Here is a 24,405-nt window from a genome sequence, read left to right as displayed (position 1 = left end):
AGGTTGCCAGCATCTACCAAATCTGTGAACATCCTTCTTCATTCCAAACGACAAGGAAGCCAAATGGTGAACTCCAGGAAGAAGGGATTCACAGGCGTATTTTCGAAAAATGCTTGGACGCAGGGAACAGAATAGCAATCTACAACGAGGGGCTACGGATCGTTGCCGAGGAGCGAGACATTGAGCGCGGTATCGCACTACTAAAAAACAACGTTCCCGAAGATGCCGAGTCCACTCTCGCATGTGGAATTTTCTCTATGTTATATGGGGACGAGCAGATGGCGGTTCATTTTCTTCACCAATTTGATGCACATCACTATCCACTCCAATCAGAGGGAGTACGGCTTATCGGGGAAGATCTGTTCCAACGGTTGAGTATGTTTAAGACGGCGCGTAAAAACACGTACAAAGATTCTTTTGTATATCCCTCCAGTTCGTTGATCCCTTTCCCGGACTGTGCCATGAGTAGTTGTTTGAGATGGGGAAGGTTATCGACCGACACACGTTATTATGACATCATCTGTGTAAATTGCGGAGTGTGGTGGATGGCCAAATCTATATGTGAAATCCTCTAGGTGTATCGTCGGTTCCCTTCTGTGTTGCGTTTCACCTCGCCACGTATGTTTCATTAGATAATTAAATTACTATGTAATGAAGATGTTAATTAACGTGTATGCCAATATCTGTCGTTTTGGTCGTTTTGCTCCTTTTGTTCCGAAAATGTGTACTAGATGTCGTATTGCTCCTTATATTCCGAAAAAGGTCTAAAATGGCAATTCCCTAGCTTCGAACCATCCATATAGACGACGTGTACTTAGTTTCACCGGGCAAACACACAAAACTATCAACAGTGCCGGCCCAACCAATTTTGCCCATTAACAAACAGTAGGAAAATTAAAGTTCCTACTACAACTTTACAAGGGCTCGAACTCGTGACACTGAAGGACAGTCAAGGCCAATCCTACCACTGTACCACCGCACCTTTTTTGATATTGATTCCCCTAAAATCGCTAATATAATCTGTAGCATAAAGCCCTTGATTTACAGGCTTTATTAAAGGACCGGCACTGTATCAAGCTTACGACGCCGTTCGTATCTAGTGGAAAACGACACAACTTGGAAAAGTTCATGTTGTTTTAGAATATAAAAAACGACACAAAACAGAATGTTCTATAAAAGCTAACCGAATATAATCGATATCTTATAAAATTCAGGGAAATTAGGGTTCATTGAACTGATTTGGGGGAAACAGAGAGAGCCGCTGCCATAGATGTTGGATTAGATTTAGAGAGTTGGATATTCGGTTAATAGTTTAACGTTCCTCTTTTCTTTATTTTCCCTCCTTCAATTACGTTATCAGTTTCGTTCTTAATGTCTGCTTTGGCAAACACGAGTCCAGTCGAGTATGACTATGCGGAGTATTGGATCCCGGCTGTTTGTTACTGTGGTGAAAGGCCAAACCTACAACCTTCTTTTACAAGGACAAAACCAAGGGGGCTCCACTACACTTGTAGAAATAGAGAGGTAAGTAACGTACAGTTTCCCCGAGGTTGATTAAAGATCAGATTTATTTGCATAACTTGAGGTTTTCGTTTTAACAAACATTATAAGCAAAAAAATGCAGGATGGGGACTATCACATTTTTAAATGGTGGGATGAAGCTATGATGGAGGAACTGAAAACAGTGAAGGAAGATCTTCTAAAGTTAACTAGTTTGAATCAAATGCGTGAAGCGCTTCCGGGACAAAAAGAGGAGATTGCTAACATCTTAAATATGCACAAGGAAAATCAGATGGAGTTGGAAAGGATGAAGGCGTTGATTGCGTACAAGAGTGATAGATTAACTATGGAATTAAAACTGACCAATGTGTTTGTTGCGACTTTGGTTATACTAGCAACAATGACCTATTTTTTAAAGTAGTTTGGTCGTTTTATTAGTAGTACTTTGGGTTGTAGTTTAATTGTTTAACATCAAGTTATAAACGTTTTATTTGGTTTACTCCCATTTTTTTATCGTCTAAAAAAAAGACTGTTTGAAACCTTGTCGTGTTATTATTATCGACCAAACCCTTGAAATTAAACATAAACATAAATATTTGTACACGTTTGTACACATACGTCTAACATTAAAGGTTGGCACTATTAGGTAGATGCTTACCAAATAAAAATATATAATTAACCATGCGTAATACACACAAACATTTTACATCAAATTATTCCTATCCACGTAAAATAGATTGTTGGGATGTAGGTAATGAAGATAATATAAAGAGTCCAGCAACGTGGTTTAGAAGTTTGGAATGTAAGCAACAATGACAAATGGAAACATAGGCTACGAATCGTCGTCACTCCGCTCGCGCTGCTCGAAGTATTCCAACCGGAGTTTGAAATCTCTAACCTCAGGGAAGGGTGGTTCAAATATCACTTTAGAGACACCCGGTTGACTAACCACTTCCATCCCTCCTGCAGTGTGGAAAAATAAGGAAAAAGGGTAACCAAAATTAGTTTTATGCAGTAATCTTATATTTAAAAGGTGATTGAATTGTTTTAAATACGTTTGCCTAATCAGTACCTCCATCCTTAAACTTGGGCCTCCAGAATCGCAAGACTACAACTGGTTTGCCTCCGCATAGCCAAAAATTGCGGACAAAATCATCGACCATCTCATCATAAGCCACACATTGCAAGTGATGACCCCTACACACAGAGACACCTTACGTTAATAGCCCGGTATATCTTTAAAGTGTGTGAAAGCTAATAATCGCGAAAACGACTCACTCAAGATTCGTCAATGAAAACCGTATCAACCGGGTTCTCTCGGCAAAAGGTGGAGCAGTTGGATCGTCCACCAATATTCTTCGTTCGACGTGAGTAACTTGCCCCATCGTGTCTATGGTGTCATATCATTAGAATTATGGTACAGGATATGATATTAAAAACCGGAACAACACAATGCAACGTTACCTAAGCAGCAGTTCTGGGTCCAACGAGGCCATCGTTCGTAAATTTGGTCGAAGGGGACGTAATCGATGTAGTGATTGGTCGACAAGCAACGAATGTTGTCCACAACCGTGTCAGCAGTGAATTTGATCCGGTAGTTGGAAGCCACGACCTTCACAGCGGATGTGTCGTCAGTGACGACGAAATTAGAGAAGGTTTTCCACAAACCCTCCTCAATCCCCGCACAGAACTAGGGCAACAGGTCCTCGCTGATTGTTGCCTGCATCTTATCTCCCTACGGTGGGGGAAAAAAGTTCAACCATGATGTACATGTATCATTTAATATTAAGTGCATATAATATGATGATGAGACGAGTCACTTATGAAAACATCTGAAACAACCATTTCAAAGGTGACGATGTTCGCTTCTCTCTTTCTCCACTTGCGGATGATCTTAACAGAAACCTTCCAATCAGATCGCCACGTCTGGAGATCGGATAGCCTGTCGAAATGCACCATGACTTTGTTGCACTTATGTTTACTTTGTGATGTGATATTTTGGTTTTTGAGAGACGAATACATAGTTCACTGGGTGTGTATTTGTCTTCTTATATAAGCAGCAAACAAACACAAATGGATTATCAATATTATGGCTTTTCAAACGTCGTGACTGCATTCCATACAGATTCATCGCATTTAGATATTTAACATGTGTAACTGCCGGTTAAGCGAAGACGAGACATCGCATGCACTACTTAATTATGACCCTATAGTCGACGTTATATATTGGCGGAAAATATATTGGTTCATTTAACAAACCAATTCAATGTAAAACTTTATAAAACATCAAGGAATAGTGAATCATGGTTTAACCAGACGAATAAAGGCTGATATATAGTGTAAATGAACCAATAACGTTGAAGAACTGTATAATTTGAATAAAAATATTTAAAGAAAAGCTCAGCCATTGCACTGTTTATAAAAAAAAATTATTTTAAAATAGTTTAGTAGTAGAGGCAAAATCTTCGTTCTTAGTAATAGACGGAAAACTGAGGCCTCAGCTGCGACGGTGCAATCGGATGTCCGATAGGGTTGTTTTACATCCCGAGTTTTTGAATTAAGGTGTTTAGATCTGGGATAAGTACTACAAAACGACACTCCATAGAAGTCGGCGACGGAACATTTAAGGAAGAAGAGATACAGAGGTCGGGTGAAATCAGAGAAAGGCGACTAGTTTCGATCCCTCTTTCATCACCGGTGTTGAATGAGAAGGTAAGTGTTTCTCTTGGCTTCTTACTTTAAATTGGAAGAGAGATTGTACCCCCAAATTCTATATTAGGTTGGAAGAGTATATAGCAAATACATTTAAGAATCGCTTTGAGTAGCCCAGGATTTGAAATCGATGAATAGTAGTGTATCTGTGGCGGGCAGAGGATAAATAACCGTAATCGTCAACAGAATTAAACTTTGGTAGACATTGGTATTAGGGTTAATTGGTTTAGTGTACGTACATATTAATATGTAAGTTACTTCATGGTGATAGGATGGATCCTGAGGCTGTAGAGATCGTTCCTCAATTGAGCTTGGATCTACCGAGGAGGTTATTTGCTCTTGACCATTACCCTCTCAAAACCAAGATAAATGCGTATTCAAAACCGGAATATCTTTCTACAATATCGAGGGTGCTGAGTGGAACAAAAGAAATGGAAAACTTGTTAAGTCTCCATTTGGGCAGCTTTTTCGTATCCCTGCTAACAAGATCTCGTTCTCCGGTAAACTAGTTCATGGATTTGTTTGCCGTCAATTGGTGACCAAAAAGCGGCATGAGATGTGGATTGTGTTTGGTGGCAATCCAATCAAGTTTGGATTACAGGAATTTGCAGAGTTGACAGGTCTCGAATGTGGAAATTATCCAAAAAAGAGAGATGTGGAAAGAGCTACAAAAATGGATAAAGGATGTAAGACTGTTTGGGAAGTTCTATTTGGGGAAAACATAGAACCAACGATCTCCGAGTTGGTCAAAAGGTTGGAGACTGAGGAAATGGAAACGTGGCAGAAACTAGCTTTAGCGCTGATAATAATAGTTGATGGAGTTCTAACATGCGCCACGCAACCAGTAAAACCAGATCCGAAGACAGTGGAGATGACCAAGAATATTGATTTTTTTTTCAAATATCCATGGGGAAGGTTGTCATTTGAACGGACGCTGGAGACTATTACAGGATTTAAATGTCCAGCAGACGTAGACAGCTTAGTAAAAACTTTCAAGCAACAATCAGTTGCTGTTCATGGATTTCCTCTAGCACTCCAGCTGCTGGCTTTCCAATCTGTCCCAGCAATTGCAAGATTAGTACCATCTGACGTTCAAGATCAGGCGTTTAATCAAAGATCGATCCACAATCTGGCTAAACTGCGGCCAATCAAGACAGCAGACATCTTCGCATGCGAGGCTGCTAAAGAGGTATGTACTTGGTTGATATAATACGTTAACGACCTGAATCTATCAGTTTCGTCAAATGTATATATATTTGTAATCATATTATAGGTGGTTATTAGACGGATGGTTGGTAGTGGGGAGCATTGTGATAGTGGAGAATTGGAGTGGCGTGACGAAGAGGAAGACCATCAAGTTGACAACATTGAAAATCTTATTAAAGCTGGCCACAAATAAGATGAGGCAATATGGATGGGAGGTGATGATAGGTGTCCAAAACAGACACGTCCCGAAGAGAAAGGTATTAAAAACATTTATACATTACAAAGGGCTTCACTATAAAGATAATTTTTTTTAAAATTAATGGTTAATTGGTGATATAGTTACAGTTGACTGTCGGAAGAGGAAAAGAGCAGACACCGCAACAATTGACAATAAGAAAGAGAAGAGCACGAGAACTGATGGGCGACCGGGGGGTATGCCCATTGTTGATGAACGTTTGGACGATGACCAATTTGAAAGGTATGCGGCGGAACTAAGCCGGTTCTACACGAAACAAGAAGCACTGATGCAGGAAAATCAGGCAAACATGGAGATTTTCGTACGTACAGAGATCCGCAAGGAGATAAGAGCTGCACTATTGGAGGTTAAAAGAAACGAACATGGGGAACCTTCTTACGCTTCGCATACAGTTTCAGAGAAGAAGTATTCAAAAAAAGAAGAGGGAAAACTATAAAGTTTCGAAGAATGAGTTCAGTAATGGTTATGAAAAAAAAGGGAGAGAAGGTCAGAAACAGGGAATGCGCTGACACTGCTAAGGTTGATATGACAAATAGCTTAAGGGTTGTAATTTTTTCACTACTTACATATATTAAATTATGTTGCTATCGTGGTGTGCACAGGGTGATCGGAATACTGATGGTTCGAAGGATGCCATAGATGGTCAACACTCTGTCAGTGGTGATTCTTTAGTTGGAGGCCAGGTAATGGACAACAAGATCCTCTTTAGAATGCGACTCAATCAACGTAATGGGGGTGTTTTTGCTTATGCACCTATCATATACGCTTTATATATTTGACCGTAGGATACAACCCGTACTCATATTAATGAGTGGGTAACCGATAATAACGACTGTGGCATGAACGAACCATCCCCGGACAATGGAGTTAATGAGTGTCGCCAAGATTATGATGCGGGGGACATTGCTGTCGAGCTATCACCAACTAAAACCGTATCCGATGTAAGTATTTGACACGGAATGGAGATTACAACACTATATTCGTAATAAAGCATTGTCCACCTTTAATTGAACAGATATTGCTGCAGCTGAATACTAAAATGGAACCTGATCTGCATTGTAACAAAATGGTAGGTCAGGAAGTAACCATAAAAGGGATAACCATCTGTGGGTCTCATATATATTCGGTTATTTGTTTATCTCCTCTAATCTACACGTGTGAAAAATTGAGCTTGTACCAAGTTCCTACTACGAACACGCGTCTTAAAAGTCTCATTATTTTGAATAGGAGGATGGGGAAGAACTGCATCAAGAAGGCGGGAAAGTCGAGTGGTTTAACAGTAACGGAGGGGACATAAGACGTCAGGAAGGCGAGTCAGATGAGGGTTGTAACAAAACCGAAATACCTGTAGAAAATGAAACTGCAGTTGACGGTCAACAAGAGGCAAGTGTCTAACTTTGATGATTTCGAGTATTTGTGACATTAGTGTACGTAAGTATGAATCTATGTACGTACATCTTATTAGGCCGAAGTCCAAGCACTACAAAAGGAAAGCAATGGCGAGGAGGGCTGTAACAAAACTGATGGACATGTACAAATAGAAACAACAGTTAACCTCCAATAGTGCAAAATTATTTTTTATTTCGAATATTTGCCATATTTATAGTGTCTACTTAGATGGTCCAGTGTACGTCACAACTAATCTATGTACATGCATCTTATTAGGCCGGAGACCAAGCAATACCCAACGAACGTGATGTCGAAAAGGGCTGTAAAGAGACTAGAGGTCAACCAGATCAAAGTCCCGGGGAGGAATGTATTCCTGGTGACTCAGACAATTTAGTGCCGCAGTCGGTTATTATTGTGGATGAAACAGGACGCGCAGAAGAAGTGATAATGGAGATACGTGCGAGTCAACCATCCGAAGCCATAGTGATAAAAGCAGGGTCGGTTTCATACGACCCTATGGAAGTGTAGTATATATTACTCCGATGACATATTAATGTGTAAGTGTAGTATATATTACTCCGATGACATATTGATATGCTCAATCATTGATATAGGATATTCATAATTACAAAATTTCGCAGGGTACACACCTTTTTCGGATTCCGCAAGGCAGATATCCTATTCTTCTCTACTCTTATATCGTCCCAAAAATGGGTCCATAGTCAGGTACATATTTTAAACTTTAACTACACGATTTTGGGGTGTTCATGGTTTCTTGTTGGATTTAAATCCGACCGGTTTGCGTTTAACTGCATCTGCAGCACATGGAGATGATTGCCCTAACGCTGTGGCACAAAAACGGAGAAGAAATGATAAAACAAAGGACCGTAATTTTGGACTCCGTTCTCTTTTACGAGTTGACCTAACGCTGTGTGAGATGATACCGTACCTACTTCAGTGGGTTATCGATGTGAATTACCCTCTCGATCCATTTACCGCTGAAAGGGTTAGCCAAGTAGGACAAAACTTGAGGACGGGAGATTGTGGACCTTTTACTATGAAGTTTTTAGAACTGTTGAGCATGGGCAAACCGATGACTGATTGCTTGAAGATCACCGACAACAATATTGACAATTTCCGAAAAAAGTTTGCGATGGACGTCTACGAAGCTGCTATTGGTCCGATAAATTAAGTAGCGAATAAACATTCTTCCTGGTTGTACTTATTACTTTCACACAGGTGGTCCATATGATCCGTAACAGTCTGTTAGGATGATTATGGTTCGCTGAATTTGAATACAATTTAATCACATCACGCTCATCATATCATAGGATTGCCAGTAGGGACAAGTTAGTGTGCTCAAAATGGATAGAAACTAAGCACCAACCATGGACCTAAAAATCAAGTCTATAACGTTAGAAAATCGATTGTACGTACACTGATGAATATACGTACGTGTGTACACAGACCATAAATATACGTACGTGTGTACACAGACCATAATAAGGCCGTTACTTAGTTGATGGTACGTACACATATGAATATATGTACGTGTGTACATAGACCATAATAAGGCCGTTACTTAGTTGATGATACGTACACATATGAATATACGTACGTGTGTACACAGACCATAATAAGGCCGTTACTTAGCTGATGGTACGTACACATCTGATAAAGGCCTAACATATACTAATACTGGTTAGAAAGACGTCATAATGATACATATCTAGACCCTCCAATATACAAAAAACACTACACCTGAAGAGGGTTTACAAACAACCGATAGGAGCTATGTGAGTGACCAGACCTCGGAAAATCTAAGAACGACATCCTCAAATCCCACATGTTACCAAAAAAATGACCAAACACGCATCTTCTATTAGCAACACGCGTAAAACCAATCTTCAATTTTGCAAAATCATACTGCTCCGGTAATGTACATGGAACCTCTTCAACTTTTTGATCCCGAGTTGAACTCAGCTTCCGGATAATCTACTGTCTCCGACGTAGCATCTAGTTGGAGAAAGCAGTCTCGGTCTGGGACCTCATCTAACACGTCTGCAGCAAGTTTCATCCTAATCGAAGGCATGGCCGCATCAAATAGGCCTGTGTAATTTACTCCAAGAGCTATACACTCTAAGCACTTCAACGTGTACACACCACAGTCACCTTGTTGATAGTTCTGTGGGAGTGTTTTCACCCGGTAGTAACTAAATGCCGCCGCCCCGATATGCTCATCTTTGTACCTCCGGTTATATGCTTGTATCAAGCGTGGGATCATTTTTGCGAACGGTTTGCACTTCTTTTGTAGACTCTCGTCGGTTCTACCGCTGTTTATGCTATCGTAAACTCTTAGCCTCCGCTGGACTAAGTCAGTTTCGATGGCTACCCAATGGTTGTTATCGAGGTTGTATCGGAAGAGCAGGGTGTCTACATCGTCAACCCACACCTTGTTTGTCATTCCGTATTTTGGCAGCCTTCCCACTACGTCTCAAAATAACCTTCTCCAAAAACCCATTGATTAGAGGCTTCCATTTTAGGGAATTCGAATGCCCACATACTAACAAACAAAGGATCGAGAAAAGCAATACGATCTGTTTTATATGGGGATGGCGTTTGCATCCCCCTAATACGGAACATATGCATACATGTAACCATGTGCTGCAACATGAGTGACATCTATCAGGCATTAGTATACCATAGTTAATTGCGTCAAATGTTATGCTACGAAGCTTACGCATCCCATAACCAGCCGAATGTTGTAGTTGGCCACAATTGTTTAGGGGTCAGGAGGCGAAAATAAAATTCGGCATTTCCAGTGCAAGGTACTTTAGCCCTGAATACCAAAATTAACAAATCAGTTATAGATCGTAGTCCTCAAATCCGAATATAGACACTAATTATATACAACTCTAAATGAAGACTTACAAATCATCAGTTAGGAAGGACATCAGCTTTGCAATTTTCTCAGGACTTGCCTCACTAAAAGGATCGTACACTGCGGGAGATAGGACTACAATGTGGCTTTCACGTCGGGTCATTAATGCAGCTCGCATTGATTCGTCATTAGCGTTTAACCCTATGTTGGTGCCCACTGGATCTACTAATAGAAGATCAAGCTCTCTTGATGGAGGAAACACCTTTTGTAACAAATATGCAAAATACCTGGCTTTCTCCTTATCTTTCACTGTATGAGACGATGCAGGACTGCTGGTCCCCTTGGTTAAATCCACAACAGATTCGCACTTTCGATCCGACGAGCCAGGGTTACCACCACTTACCGGATGGATAACATTAATAGGAACGGGTTGAGCACCTGCTCCATCAACTTTGTCATTATACTTTGCTCTTTTATCGCCTTCCTCTGTCTCCCAACTCTGTACTCTTTTGACACGCTGTACACTGTCTACCATCTGCTTTGGAATTCACTCTACATTGTCCTCTGATTCGATTTTAATACTCCCAGACCACATGACCTTATCCTTAATGGCTAACGGATTCCTAACACAACTAGCAACTTTATAACCATCCTTGTCCGAATGCTTTATCTGATATAGCCATGACTTGAAACAAAAGACATGTATTTGACGTTATATACAAGACATTTGAAATATAATATGACGCTGTTAAACTAGAGACAAAGTATACAAATTGCTAAATTGTGTGTACGAAAAAAATCATATATCAAAATAATTACAAAATTATACAACTTCACAAAACTGAAATTGATATTGTTTCCTCGAATAGATAAATACAAAGACTTCATACTGAACAATAGATATATAATAACAATTTTATCAATACGGTACGCAGATCATACCTCCTCTATTTTTTGTTCGTCATTTCTTAATGTAAGAGGTTCTTGCGTATGCGCTCCTCCATCCGTTGTGTTGATAACAACTTTCTTCAATAGTTGAACGTCACTCTCAAAGTTACCCATCCTACTCTCCATACCTTGAAGTTTGAACACAACTTCCGCTATTGCTCTAGAAAACGATATCTGAATATTATCCATTTTCGCCCCTAGTGTTTCAACCATAGTAAATAACCTTCCACTACCATCTTCACCCTGCACACCTGAATGCTTATCTCCAGACGCCTTCTCTGCTGAACATTTGTCCCCAACACTTTCTTTCTGCTCCTTCGCATTATTGGGGACATTACGGATGCTGTTTGGGGCTGTTTCAAGGAAATCATCGTCACTTACCCCTGCAACATGTTGCCTCCTCTCCCTCTTCTTCGTATGTTCCCCCTTCCTTTTTTTTACACAATCCCATTCTCTTTCATCCACTTCGCCATTGATCACGTCTAACAGCAGATTATCCAGTTTCTTCTTCAAACCTTCTCCTACACCATACACACAATACTGTCCTGGCCAATCTGGATATATGAACTCCAAAGGTTTAGGTACTAAATGCTTCACCTGAAGCTGCATTTCAGATACCATAATTTTAATAATCTATCACAAAGAAAAAATGCAGACAAATAATGTATACGTAAATTGAAGGCATACCTCCCCATTATTAAGGAGTTTGCTCCCGGATATGAAGGCTTCGATATCCTTCCTTGGCCTCCCTCCTCTCCACCTTAACAGAGGCAAATCTACACCTTCTCTTACATTCCCGTAGCTAGCCCCCAGCACCTTCACGCTCTCAAATGCCCATATCAGCAATACATGGACACATCCATGGAGGGCATAAGCATTGTTAGGTCACCCAAGGACTTTGATGGAATCAACTAAACTCTTGAATCCAACCCTACCCCATTGAAAACTCTCAAATGCTTCTTCATTCAACTCCCTTTTAGCGTATTCCAGAGGAATCCGACTGTTCCTTGATAAACCAAGCACTCCAACATGAACAAGATACAACCGAGCTATCTGCGTCTTCATTTCATCAGACCACCCACGGCAGCTTCTCAAACCCTCAACTAGCTCCTCCCAGTTGGGTCCATTAAAAGCTTTCACCTTTAAAGCCGCCCATAAAGGTGTATGATCGACTTCAAACTCTGTTTCATCAATCTTCTCACAATTCAAACCACTAATTTCTTCATATTCATATAGAGAGAACCTCAGCGGCTTTCCTCCAACCAAAAACCATACCTCCGAAGGAATGTTTATTGCCAATTGATTGGACAATAGATAATGGATGGTCTTCCCACAAAACAGGTAGTCAGATTCGGCTAGATCCAATAGAACTCCCAGCTGCGAATTCTTTCTTATTTTGTCATACACCTCATCACCAACAAAGCCTTTCAAACCACCAAGATTGGACAAACTACAATCGTGGTGCATGCTTCTCATCGGCAGTGGAAAATTACCAACCCCATACAACCTACTTGGATACCTCTTGCTTGACCCCATATCTACGACAGAAGCTTTAGTTAAGTTATTAATTCAATATCACAAAACATTTGTTGCTTAGATTAGCAACGAAGCAACATGAAGTCACACAAATATCTTCCGAAAAACAGAGCTCAACAACATACAGAAAACTAACATACAATATACAAGGCCTACTATGTAATACTCGGGTATAAGAAAACAGTAAGCAATAGAGACTAAACCACGATATAGAAATTTACCTCTGAGCAAATCGCTTTATTTCCCTCCTCCTCTACTTCAAATCACCTCGCCGTCATCTCGCCGTCAGTGGTCCTCCAGCCAAACGTCCTCCACACAGATTCTTTTCACGCCGCAAGCTATCTAAAAATAGCTGATCTCAACCCAACAATCGTAAGACAAACAACACAAAGATTCAAGGGATCGACTTAGGTTTATGATCTTTTTATTTTCCCCTTTTAAGATCTTCGTTTTAAAAGAGAATGGCTAAATCGTAATAAAACACACAACTCAGATATAGAAGTAATTTGCAAACTTTTATGTGTTATTCTAGTAAGACAGAAATCTCAACGTGTTAGTCTAGTAATAAACCTACTTTTATGCAATATTCTAGGTAATTTCCCAATATTATATATCAAATTTTTATTATCTTGAAAATATCTTACTTATCTCCATTCGTGCTTTATATCTCTTATGAGCTGTAAAACATGTTTTTGTGTATGACATTATAGATGATTTGATACTTTTATAGTAAATTTTTTATTTTTAAGTCTAAGAAAGAAGGATTAAGGTCGCAAGACCTTGATTTGATGTTATTTAAGTTTAAAGAAGAAGGATCGACGAAAAGCACAAATATTGTTTTTACTATACATGAGTTCATATTACTTTCTATGCAAGTAAGGATTTTGGTTTGAGAAATATATGGATGAAATTATCAATAATTGGGTGCATGTGTTGACTATGCTGGTTTTCATGAAGTGCCCAATTTTTATGAGAAAAAATGATTTTGGTCTTGGAGTTTGATGGGTTAACAAGTTGGGTGGTAGTCTAAAAATAAAAGGTTTTTTTAGTGAAAAAATGTGAAAACTTTGACGAGGAAGCACAAGAAGAAGAGTATAACAAAGAACTGGATGGTAAAAGTAACGATGTGAGGTCACCAGTTTGATCCGCCTCGCCTGGACGTCGAGTTAGATTTATGATTTTTTTATCAGATTTGATTTTAAAACACAACTTTTATATTTATAAAAATTGTGTTTATGAAATTTATTTTTTTCCTTAATAGTAATTTAAAGTTTTGTGTAAAATAATATTTCATTACCGTCATTAATCATATATAATTTTTATCAAAATAAATCAAATAAACCCACGCGTAGCGTGGGTTCAAAACCTAGTTATACTAAATAAAAGTAAGAGCTATAAGCTTCTAAGGCTGTCCACCTGAGCTTTAAAACAACCAATAGGGATTCAACATGTCACTAATTAACATTTTTAGAAATTTGCAGAATTTTATATATTAGGAATTATTTTAAACAACCTATTAGGATTTGACATCATTCATTAACATTTTCTAAATTTCCAGAATTTTTTAGAAAAAGGAAAATTTAAAATTTATGGAAATAAAAAAACTATATACAATATCCCACATTGGCTAGAAAATTTTTAGACAATGGTTCAAACCAGTATAAATAAGATTAATATGCTTCCAACAACGAATGAGCAGGAAAGCTTGATTTATCAGGCGTCCAAGTTTAAAAGTTTTATTCGGTTTGATCTGGTTGATCAAACTAAAACTTTAAAAAGTTTCAAAAAAATATTATAATATTTAAATTTTAATCCCGCTGTATTCAAATAGGATTCAAAATATTATGATAATATCAAAAAATTACTGTTATACTGGAAGTTAGCCCATTTCAATATTTACTAGATACTATCCCGCGGAAAACCACGGACTAAACTTTTTTTGATGAAAATTTGTAATAATTTATTTTATTATTATATTATTTATAATAGTATGTGATTAAAATTTGTTGTTTATATTATAATTTTTGTATTTAAAAAATATTTATTAATAACCTGTCAATAAAACATTTGCATTTAATGAAATCTTGTTATAGTTATGAAGTAATTAAAAAGATATAACTAATATGTGAAAAAGAGTAACTAAATCTTATCTGTTAATTTTTTTAGTACGAATTAGTTATGATTCTAATAGATTTTTTTTTTTACTTTTCTACAATTTATTTTATTTAATGTGTCTCCTATTTTCATTTTTTAATTAGTTATATTTAATTAATTAATCTTAATTAATTTTTTAATAGCAATTGAATGTAATTTTTACACATTTTAAGGTTAGTTTTATATTTGTACTTATTTTCATTTTTTAATTAGTTATATTTAATTAATTAATTAATTAATTAATCTTAATTAAATTTTTATAAAGGCAATTGAATGTAATTTTTTACACATTTTAAGGTTAGTTTTATATTTGTACTTCTCAATTAATATAGTAGGATATAATCAGTAAACGGCAAAGCATGAAAGAAAAAAAGAAGAAGCCAAATATTTCAAGTATGAAGAAAGTCTCAAACATAACCTTTACTAACCTTTACTGTTAGTGTTTTTATTTTATTTTCTCTTGAGATCGAAGTTGTTAATTTTAATATAAAGACTGTCCATTTCAATCTCAAATTTTTTAATAAATTTTTATGTTATTTTTAATTACTACATAGATTAAAATTAGTATAAAAGAAACTGAGCATAGCGGTTGTAAAAAACATAACAAAACCAACTTTTTAGTGCGACCCAACGAACCGGAAAGTGTCTTGGATCAACCTAGTTTGATAGCATATAACTGATTTTCAAAATTTTATCCTTTTAAAACAAAAAACAAGCATATTTTCTCAAGATATTATTTTTATATCTTACATCAATTATGTATATTATGAACTATAACAATGTATTTAATTTCTGTCGTTTATAAAGTAACATGTGAAATGTACGAAATGATAAAGTTTTTAATAATTTGAAACAAGATAAAAATTGGAACAATACTTGAGTTCACTCCTAAGGGTTGAACCTCTTCATTCACCCCTTTATAAAATAAGGAAATAAAATCTGTATATATTATTATAAAATTAAAAACTTAAACCGCTCTTTAATAAATCCAAACCGATATATAATTTCGTTCTACTTGTAAAATCTAAATCCTAATCATCTCATTTGTGAACCCAAACCGACATATAATTTCGTTTTAATTGTAAAATCTAAACCCTAAAATCTCATTTGTGAACCCAAACCGACATATAATTTTGTTATACTTTTAAAATCTAAATCTTAAAATCTCATTTGTGAACCCAAACCGACATATAATTTCGTTCTAATTGTAAAATATAATCCCTAACATCTCATTTGTGAACCCAAACCGACATATAATTTTGTTCTACTTGTAAAATCTAAACCCTAACCATCTCATTTGTGAATCCAAAACGACATATAATTTCATTCTAATTGTAAAATCTAAACCTTAACCACCTCATTTGTAAACCCAAACCGATATATAATTTTGTTTTAATTGTAAAATTTAAACCCTAATCACTTCATTTGTAAACCCAAACCGACATATAATTTTGTTCTAATTTTAAAAATCTAAACCAAGTCAATATTTAACTTTCCTTAATTAAAGTATATAGAATTTGTTTCCTTAATTTGTTTTGTTTTTAATTTATTTTTGATTTAATTTTTAATAAAATATTAGATGGAAGATTTTGATAGGCTGATAAAAGAGGGGGTGAACAAAAAGGTTCACCCTTAGGGATGAACCTAAGTATTTTTCTAAAATTGGGGTTCAATCGTGATTATTAGCTCAAACTACTAATCATAATCGAGATCCATTGGTTATAAAAAAAAAGGATTATTGGCTACATGTTTTTAGCCTTTTTCGGTTTTTCCTTTGGTTATAAACTAGACTTTGAACCCACGCTACGTGTGGGTTTATTTGATATATTTTGATAAAAATAATATATGATTGATGACTGTAATGAAATATTATATTACAGAAAACTTTAAATTACTATAAGAAAAAAAATAAATTTCATAAACACAATTTTAAAAAATATAAAAATCAGTTGTGTTTTAAAATCAAATCTGATAAAAAATCATGAATCTAACTCGACGTCCAGGCGAGGCGGATCAAACTGGTGACCTCACATATCTTAAACTATTTCTTTGGCCACCAGAAAAACAAAACAATGTTATAGTCATGAATTTATCTCCTTTTCATATTTAATTGATCGTTATCACCTATGTTTTCGTGTTTTTTTATTTAATGTTTTCTTATTCTTCATACTCTTTCTTGTCATTTTTATTTTCAAATTTTATGGTAATTGTCATCGTTACTTTTACTGTCCAGTTCTTTGTTATACTCTTTTCTTGTTCTTCCTCGTCAACTTTTTCACATTCTTTCACTGAAAAAATCTTTTTTTTTTAGACTACCACACAACTTGTTAACCCATCAAACTCCAGGACCAAAATCATTTTTTCTCATAAAAATTGTGCAATTCATGAAAACCAGCATAGTTAACACATGCATCCAATTATTGATAATTTCATCCATATACTTCTCAAACCAAAATCCTTATTTGCAGAGAAAGTAATATGAACACATGTATAGTAAAAACAATATTTGTGCTTTTCGTCGATCCTTCTTCTTTAAACTTAAATAACATCAAATCAAGGTCTTACGACGTCAATCCTTCTTTCTTAGACTTAAAAATAAAAATTTTACTGCAAAAGTATCAAATCATCTGTAAAGTCATACACAAAAACATGTTTTACATCTCATAAGAGATATAAAGCACTATGGTCACTATGGAAAGACAGAAACAAAAAAGTTTTTCAGGGGTTAGAGGCTGAACCGATGGAGATTTTACTTCAGGCGACTAATGATAAAGTACTGTGGGAAGAAGCCAAATCTTACTCGAACAGTTATTCGCATACTACGCCCCTATTGGAGGACAGGGGGCGTTTCCTCGATGTCAGATTGATGGTTCATGGAAAGGTTCAGATCCTCTACAAGGTCTGGGGTGGTGGTATTGTAGTGATGAAAATTCGACGCTTCTTCTGGGAGCACAGAGTCAGAGGCGAGGTCCTACTTCCTTACATGCAGAGTTACAAGCTTTGATCTGGGCTATGGAGTCATTATTGGCGGTTGGAGTTGTCTGCCAGAGTTTTGAGACAGATTGTGCAGAATTGGTGGCGATGGTGCAGACGCCAGATGATTGGCCAGCTTTTTCGAATCTGTTGGAGGAGTTATTTTTGCTCAGATCACGCTTTCCTTCCTTCTCCCTGATCAGGATCACTCGAGAGCTCAACATCATGGCAGATTGTCTAGCATGTTCTTCACGTTCTTTATTTACTGAAACTTCTTTTGTAAACTCTTTTCCTCCGGTTTGGGCAACCAATCTTGGAGTTATCTTTTAATTTAATTAATGTTTGGTTGAAAAAAAAAAGAGATATAAAGCACAAACGGAGATAAGTAAGATATTTCAAGATATTAAAAAATTGATATATAATATTTAGTAATTCTTAAACTTTTAAATTTTTAAAAGAGATTAAATATTTAAAATATTTCAAACTTTAGATGTAGTTTAATTATATGTAAAATTTTTTTAGAGTTAAATATTAATGACACTTTTACTTTTTTATAGAGTTTAAATAGTTATAATATTTTAACATTTTTATGGAGGTATTTATAATATTTCTAAATATTCTATAATAAAAATTTAAACCTTTAAAATTTTTTAATTTGCTAAAATAAAGCAAATAACTTTTAAATTTGGAAACCTGATAAATAAGCATAAATCAAGCAAACCTGATAAATTTATAGTTAAAAACATATTATTTTTATTTATAATGGTTCTCAGCCATTGTCTAAAATTTTCTAGCCGATGTGGGATGTTGTACATATTTATAAATTTTAATTTTTTAAAAAGTTTAAAAATTATAATATTTTGAAACCTTTTTAAAGCTAAAATTTTTAGAAGTTTCAATATTTAAAATATTTTAAACTTTTAAAAGGTTCGAATATAATATTTGAACCTTTTAAAAAGTTTCAATATGTATAATATTTTAAACTATTAAATTTTTAAATTATAATATTAAAAAACTTTTTAAAAGCTAAGAGCTTTTAAAATTTTCAATATTTATAATATGTAAAATTTTTAAAAATTTAAATATTATAATATTTTTTTGACATTTTTAAAGTTTTAGTTTGATCAAATAAAAAACAGGATCAAACCGAATAAAACTTTTAAACTTGGACGCCTGATAAATCAAGCTTTTCTGCTCATTCGTTGTTGGAAGCATATTAATATTTTTTTTTTCAACCACTGGGTCACAACAGGCCGGCCCATTAGCCTAATCCCTACATTCGTAGGGAGTGGGACTCGATCCCTGGTGTGATGGTGCCTTGTGCATTAAGGACTCTAACTCGACGTCCCGGTAGGACGGATCAAACTGCTGCCCTCACATATCCTAAACCATTTCTTTGACCACCAGAAAAATGAAACAATTTTATAATCATGAATTTATCTCGTTTTCATATTTAATTGATTGCTACCACCTATGTTTTCATGTTTTTTATTCAATGTTTTCTTATTTTTCATATTCTTTCTTGTCATTTTCATTGTCAAATTTTATGGTAATTGTCATCCTTGAGTTTTACCGTCAGGTTCTTCGTTATACTCTTCTTCTTCTTCTTCTTCTTTGTCAACTTCTACACATTCTTCCACTAAAAAACCTTTTTTTTTAGACTACCACACAACTTATTACCCATAAAACTCCAAGACCAAAATCATTTATTTTTTCATAAAATTTGTGCAATTCATAAAGACCAGAATAGTCAACACATGCACCCAATTATTGATAATTTCATTCATATACTTATTCGGTTTTAGATCCACACATATTGAAACTTCTCAAACCAAAATCCTTGTACATATTTCTTTTATTTATATAGATTTTACTTTTACTTTTTTTCTTTCTAAAACATCTTAATAATATAGATTACTAATATTTGAACCTTTTAAAAGTTTCAATATTTATAATATTTTAAACTATTTTAAAAACTTTTTAAAAGCTAAGAACTTTTAAAAGTTTCAATATTTATAATATTTAAACTTATAAAAATTTTCAATATTATAATATTTTTTTTGAAATTTTTTAAAGTTTTAGTTTGATCAAATAAAAAATCGGATCAAACGAATAAAACTTTTTAACTTGGACGCCTGATAAATCAAACTTTCCTGCTCATTCGCTGTTGAAAGTATATTAATCTTTATTTATACTGGTTCTGAACCATTGTCTAAAAAATTTCTAGCCGATGTGGGATATTATACATAGTTCTTTTATTTCCATAAATTTATAATTTTCTTTTTAAAAAAAAATTCTGGAAATTTTAAAAATGTTAATCAATGGCATGTCAAATCCTAATTGTTCGTTTAAAAATATCTTAATATAGAAATGTCTAGAAATTTTAAAAATGTTAATTAATGACATGTCAAATTCCGATTGAATGTTTTAAAACTTAGGTGGACAGCCTTAGGAGCTTATAGCTTATACTTTTTTTTAGTATAGATTTTAAAGATCAATGTTTTGTGGCTCAGTTCTGAAATGGTTTTACCTCAAAGACAACGTGGAAGGATCAATGATGGGGGGCATAAATTACGTTAGAGCTACTCTCCCCTTCACTCTAAACTTGAACCACTAATTTGGACCATGACGTATATGCTCCAAAATTGAGATATATAGTTTTGACGATATACTGTTCTGATTTAGTAAAAATAATGTATACATCAGTGAAGTAACATATTTCTCCATACATGACTTTTCAGAGGATCAAGAGATTTTTTTTTTTTTTCGTATCTATTTTATACTCTTGTAGTTTAAATTACATGTTCGATAGTATATCACATAATGCTCGAACGTATCCACATCAAACTTTTTATAGACATATTCCCTCCAGCAGATTTCCAAACTTTTCTATTTGTTTATAATCGATAGAAAAAAAAACTATTTTAATCACATAGTGAGATAAACCATCGTAATCCAAAAACCACAGTGTTGTTTGTCGAATTACATTGTTAGCCACCATGATTCTCTATTGCTAAAACATATGGTTTTTGCATAACTACAAAATAACTTGATATGAAAAAATAACAAGGTCATCGAATTCCAGTACACATATAAATCTGAATATCGTTTCTTTAATTATTTGTTTACGGTTTAAATTAAGTTATATAAGCATGTCATTCTCCCCACTCAATTAAGTAAATTCTTATATTCTTCTAATTATTGCATACTCGCATGTAACAACTCAACATGTCTTGACAGGTTGTAAGATTTCATTCTACTTGGAATAATAATCCATCACATGAACATTATTTCATTCAATATATATATAGTTGTCATTTTGTAATTTAAAATACAAATAAAAACCCCTGACTCTCATCTCTACATTCGTCATACAACACATCACAACATTGATAAGAAGATAGTTTTAAGGGTTTATTTTTTATCCTTATAACTCTAAAAGACAAAGTACTTTATAACTTCTTCTTCATCAGTGGTTTATTCTAAGATTGGCAAATCCCTACTTGTTAAGCTAACTGACCAAACTTTTTGGGACTCAGTAACCCACAAAAAAAAAAGGAGAAAAAAAAATGAAAGCTAAAACTTGATAATATTAGGAAATAATTTAAAGCAGTTTTCATCCGGTGTTTGTAAAAAAATTAAAGAATATATTGATAGATCACAAATATATACTTCATTCGTTTTACAAAAAGTATTGTTTTATGGTTACAACCCTCTCTTTCTGGTTATAAGTCTTATTTATATTTACATACCCACTCATATATTGACTATTGCATGTTACATATGCAACGATCCAAATATCGTCGTGACAGTTTGTAAGATCAATTAATTCATTATTATGTTTTAAATAAAATACCTCACATGAACATTTCAGTGGAAAGTTGTCGTTTAGTTGCCAGTAGTCAATTTGGAATTAAAAACACATAAACCAATCTTAATCTTCACCTATAAAAACCCTATCACTATCTCCATATTCTTCACACAACACATCACAAGCTTGATAAAGATTAAGAATTTTCTTGTACCTTTTATAAGAAATACTCTTATTTGAAACTTTACTTCTTTATCAATGGCTTATTCTAAGATAGCTCTTCTTTTCCTCTTCAATGTCATCTTCCTCACTTTGGTCAGCTCGACTTCTGTTCCTTGTCCACCACCACCGTCCAAGAGCTATCACAAGAAGCCCTCACCATCGTCTCCTTCCCACAAAGCCACATGTAAAGACGCTCTTAAACTCAAGGTATGTGCTAACGTGTTGGATTTAGTTAAGGTTTCTCTACCACCAACGTCCCAGTGTTGCGCTCTCATCAATGGTCTAGTTGATCTTGAAGCCGCCGTCTGTCTTTGCACCGCCCTAAAGGCTAATCTTCTTGGTATCAACCTTAATGTTCCCATTTCTCTGAAACTTGTCCTAAACCGTTGCGGTAAGAAGGTTCCATCTGGTTTCAAATGTGCCTAGAGATAACACATTCTAAACTGAGGTTCTATATTCCACATTTCATTTTTGTTTTTTCTTCTTTCTTAAATTCCTCGCCTGATGATATCTTTTTCTATTTTTGTAATTCGTTGTATTCATGAAATAAAGAGACTTTTCTTTTTATTAAGCAGGTTGCCGCTGTTTAAATAATTTATTTATACGCATCATAACATCATATAGATATAAAACTTAAATTATAGACACAAGTAACATGAATATAATTTCCAACCGTAGGAATCTTTGTTATAACTAAAATACTTGTATTTGCACGGACTTAATCATGTTATATCCTGTCACATTCGCTAGATATTAACAATTTTGAAATTTGAATATTTTGAAATTTGCTAACTCTACTTAGCATGGGAAAAGGATAAATTTCAACCAGAATAATTTCTAAAGTGTATTTTCCTACCTAAACAACAAGACAATGCATTTTTTTAACTTGAACCATTAACAAAATTCAAATAAACTAACTGAATTTTTATTAATGGTGTCAAAATTAGCATTGACTAATTTAACTATTAGTCAGCTGTCAAAAATAATAACATAGACATGCATGATTAGAACGCTGACAAGACATATTCTAATTATGGAAATTACTCTTGACAAAATTAATATTATCTTCTAAATTTTTTTTTAAAATATCTTTTTAATCATGAAATCAATAATTTTATAAATCTATTGTATAATTAAGTTTAATGAATATTTATAATTACAGCTCTTATAAATTATTACATCATTAATTTTTTAAACAAAATAATATTATTTGGATAAAACAATTACAAAAAAAAAATTCTAAACACACGAAATCAATGATTTATCAACCTATTAAATAATTAATTTCAAAAACCTTTCTTAATCAAAACACATAGTCAATGATTTTTTTTTGTCAATAACTTTAATTGATCAGCTTAAATAAGCCAATGTGAAGGAACATTGTTTATATACTGCTTTTGTTAATAATTTCTGATAAGTTTGATAGTATCAACTAATTAAGAAATATTCTTTTGATTTTTCTTTAAAAAATCATTGATGTAATAACTAATAAGAGTCGTATTTAAGAAATACTTTTTGAAATTAATTATGTTTAAAAAATCATCGATTAATTTTTAAAAATATTTTGTGAAATTTTTATACAAATAACATTATTGAGTTTAAAAATATTAATTTTGTTAAGAGTATTTTGTAATTATAATTTTTACGTCGTGCTTCGACAACGTCAAGTCATGCATCATGAGCGTCTACATCATGTCTCGTTAGCATTTTTACAGTTGACTAATGTTTAAATTAGTCAATGCAGATTTTGACACTACTATTAAGAGTTCATGTAATTTATTTGAACTTTGTTAATGGTTCAAGTTAAAAATACACTGTCTTATTATATAGGTAAAAAATATACTTTCTAAATTGTTTGGGTTGAAATATACCATTTTCCCAATGATTTGGAGGAAGAAGATGTTCGAGGCATATTTTATCCGCCACCACCATACAACTATTTCAAATTCAGGACATTGGAGCTAGCTAATGGATTGTCTGTTTTACTTGTTGTTTCTTCTAATTTCGATCAGCCTGCTGCTGCAATTTCGATTAGATGTGGTAGTTTTTCTGATCCTGGAGATATGTAAGGCTTAGCACATCTTACGGAGCATATCCTGTTTTTAGGATAAAAAATTATCCTGGAAAGAATGAGGGGGAAAAGGGTAAATTTTAATCTGAACAATTTTTTTCTTTTTTTTTTGGACAACAAGATGCTTTCATTCAATAAATCAAAGCAAATACAAAGGGAGAGATTCAAAGATCTCAAAGTTTAGACTGAAACAAAGGTTACAAAGAAGGGCATTCCCCAATGCCATAAAATAGTAGATAGATAAAATCAAGCTAGAGTCCATGAGAGCTATGAAACAGTCACTAAGGAGCGGCTTGAAACATGTGAGATCACGATAGTTCGATTGATCATCCTCGAGAAACTCGGCGGATGACAAGATAGTCACGGTCGATAGACAAAGTGACGTTAAGAGCAAATCCATAGCCAGTACACTCACCGGAGCGAGGGGCACTACCAAGAGCACCACATTGGCAAGAATTCGGTAGACCAAGGTTTGGTGGTCAAGGGTAGAGTGCTTTAACATCCAAAGCGGAGGGTCAGGAGCAAACTGGTGACACCAGGCATAACTTCGATAATAAACAATCCGAGTGGTGAAGATGGTGCTGAAGAAAATTTGCTTGAAATCGTCGGATGTAAGAGTGGAATAACAGGGCATAAGACCATAAGACTTCAAGGTTTTAACATCGGACCATACAAGTGGGACAAGATCCAAGACTAGCCAAGGATTAGGCTTGGTATGGTGGGTTGATAATAACACCCAAATGGTG

At 34.6% G+C, this 24,405-nt stretch overlaps 2 protein-coding genes and 2 pseudogenes across 2 annotated transcripts; 2 read left to right on the top strand and 2 right to left on the bottom strand.

Annotated features, from left to right (window-relative positions):
* The first annotated feature begins 4,484 nt into the window (after positions 1-4,484).
* Positions 4,485-5,422, top strand: LOC147919869 (uncharacterized; annotated as a pseudogene).
* A 3,595-nt stretch (positions 5,423-9,017) lies between these two features.
* LOC104772931 (uncharacterized) lies at positions 9,018-9,527 on the bottom strand. Its single transcript, XM_010497486.2, has one exon. It carries the CDS (start codon positions 9,525-9,527, stop codon positions 9,018-9,020), a length of 510 nt encoding a protein of 169 aa, XP_010495788.2.
* A 964-nt stretch (positions 9,528-10,491) lies between these two features.
* On the bottom strand, positions 10,492-12,428 carry LOC104772930 (uncharacterized). Its single transcript, XM_087504144.1, has 6 exons — positions 12,168-12,428; positions 11,823-12,086; positions 11,580-11,708; positions 11,336-11,495; positions 10,887-11,245; positions 10,492-10,614 (listed from the first exon to the last, which is right to left on the bottom strand). Exons 1-6 carry the CDS (start codon positions 12,426-12,428, stop codon positions 10,492-10,494), a joined length of 1,296 nt encoding a protein of 431 aa, XP_087360270.1.
* A 9,111-nt stretch (positions 12,429-21,539) lies between these two features.
* LOC104771958 (14 kDa proline-rich protein DC2.15 pseudogene) lies at positions 21,540-22,159 on the top strand (annotated as a pseudogene).
* The last annotated feature ends 2,246 nt before the right edge of the window (positions 22,160-24,405 follow it).

This window comes from Camelina sativa, chromosome 20 (assembly GCF_030686135.1).
Source record: "Camelina sativa cultivar CO46 ecotype springtype chromosome 20, ASM3068613v1".
In the NCBI taxonomy this organism is placed as follows: domain Eukaryota; kingdom Viridiplantae; phylum Streptophyta; class Magnoliopsida; order Brassicales; family Brassicaceae; genus Camelina; species Camelina sativa.
Note: the sequence above shows the minus strand (reverse complement) of the source record. Positions and strands in the feature narration are given on the sequence as shown.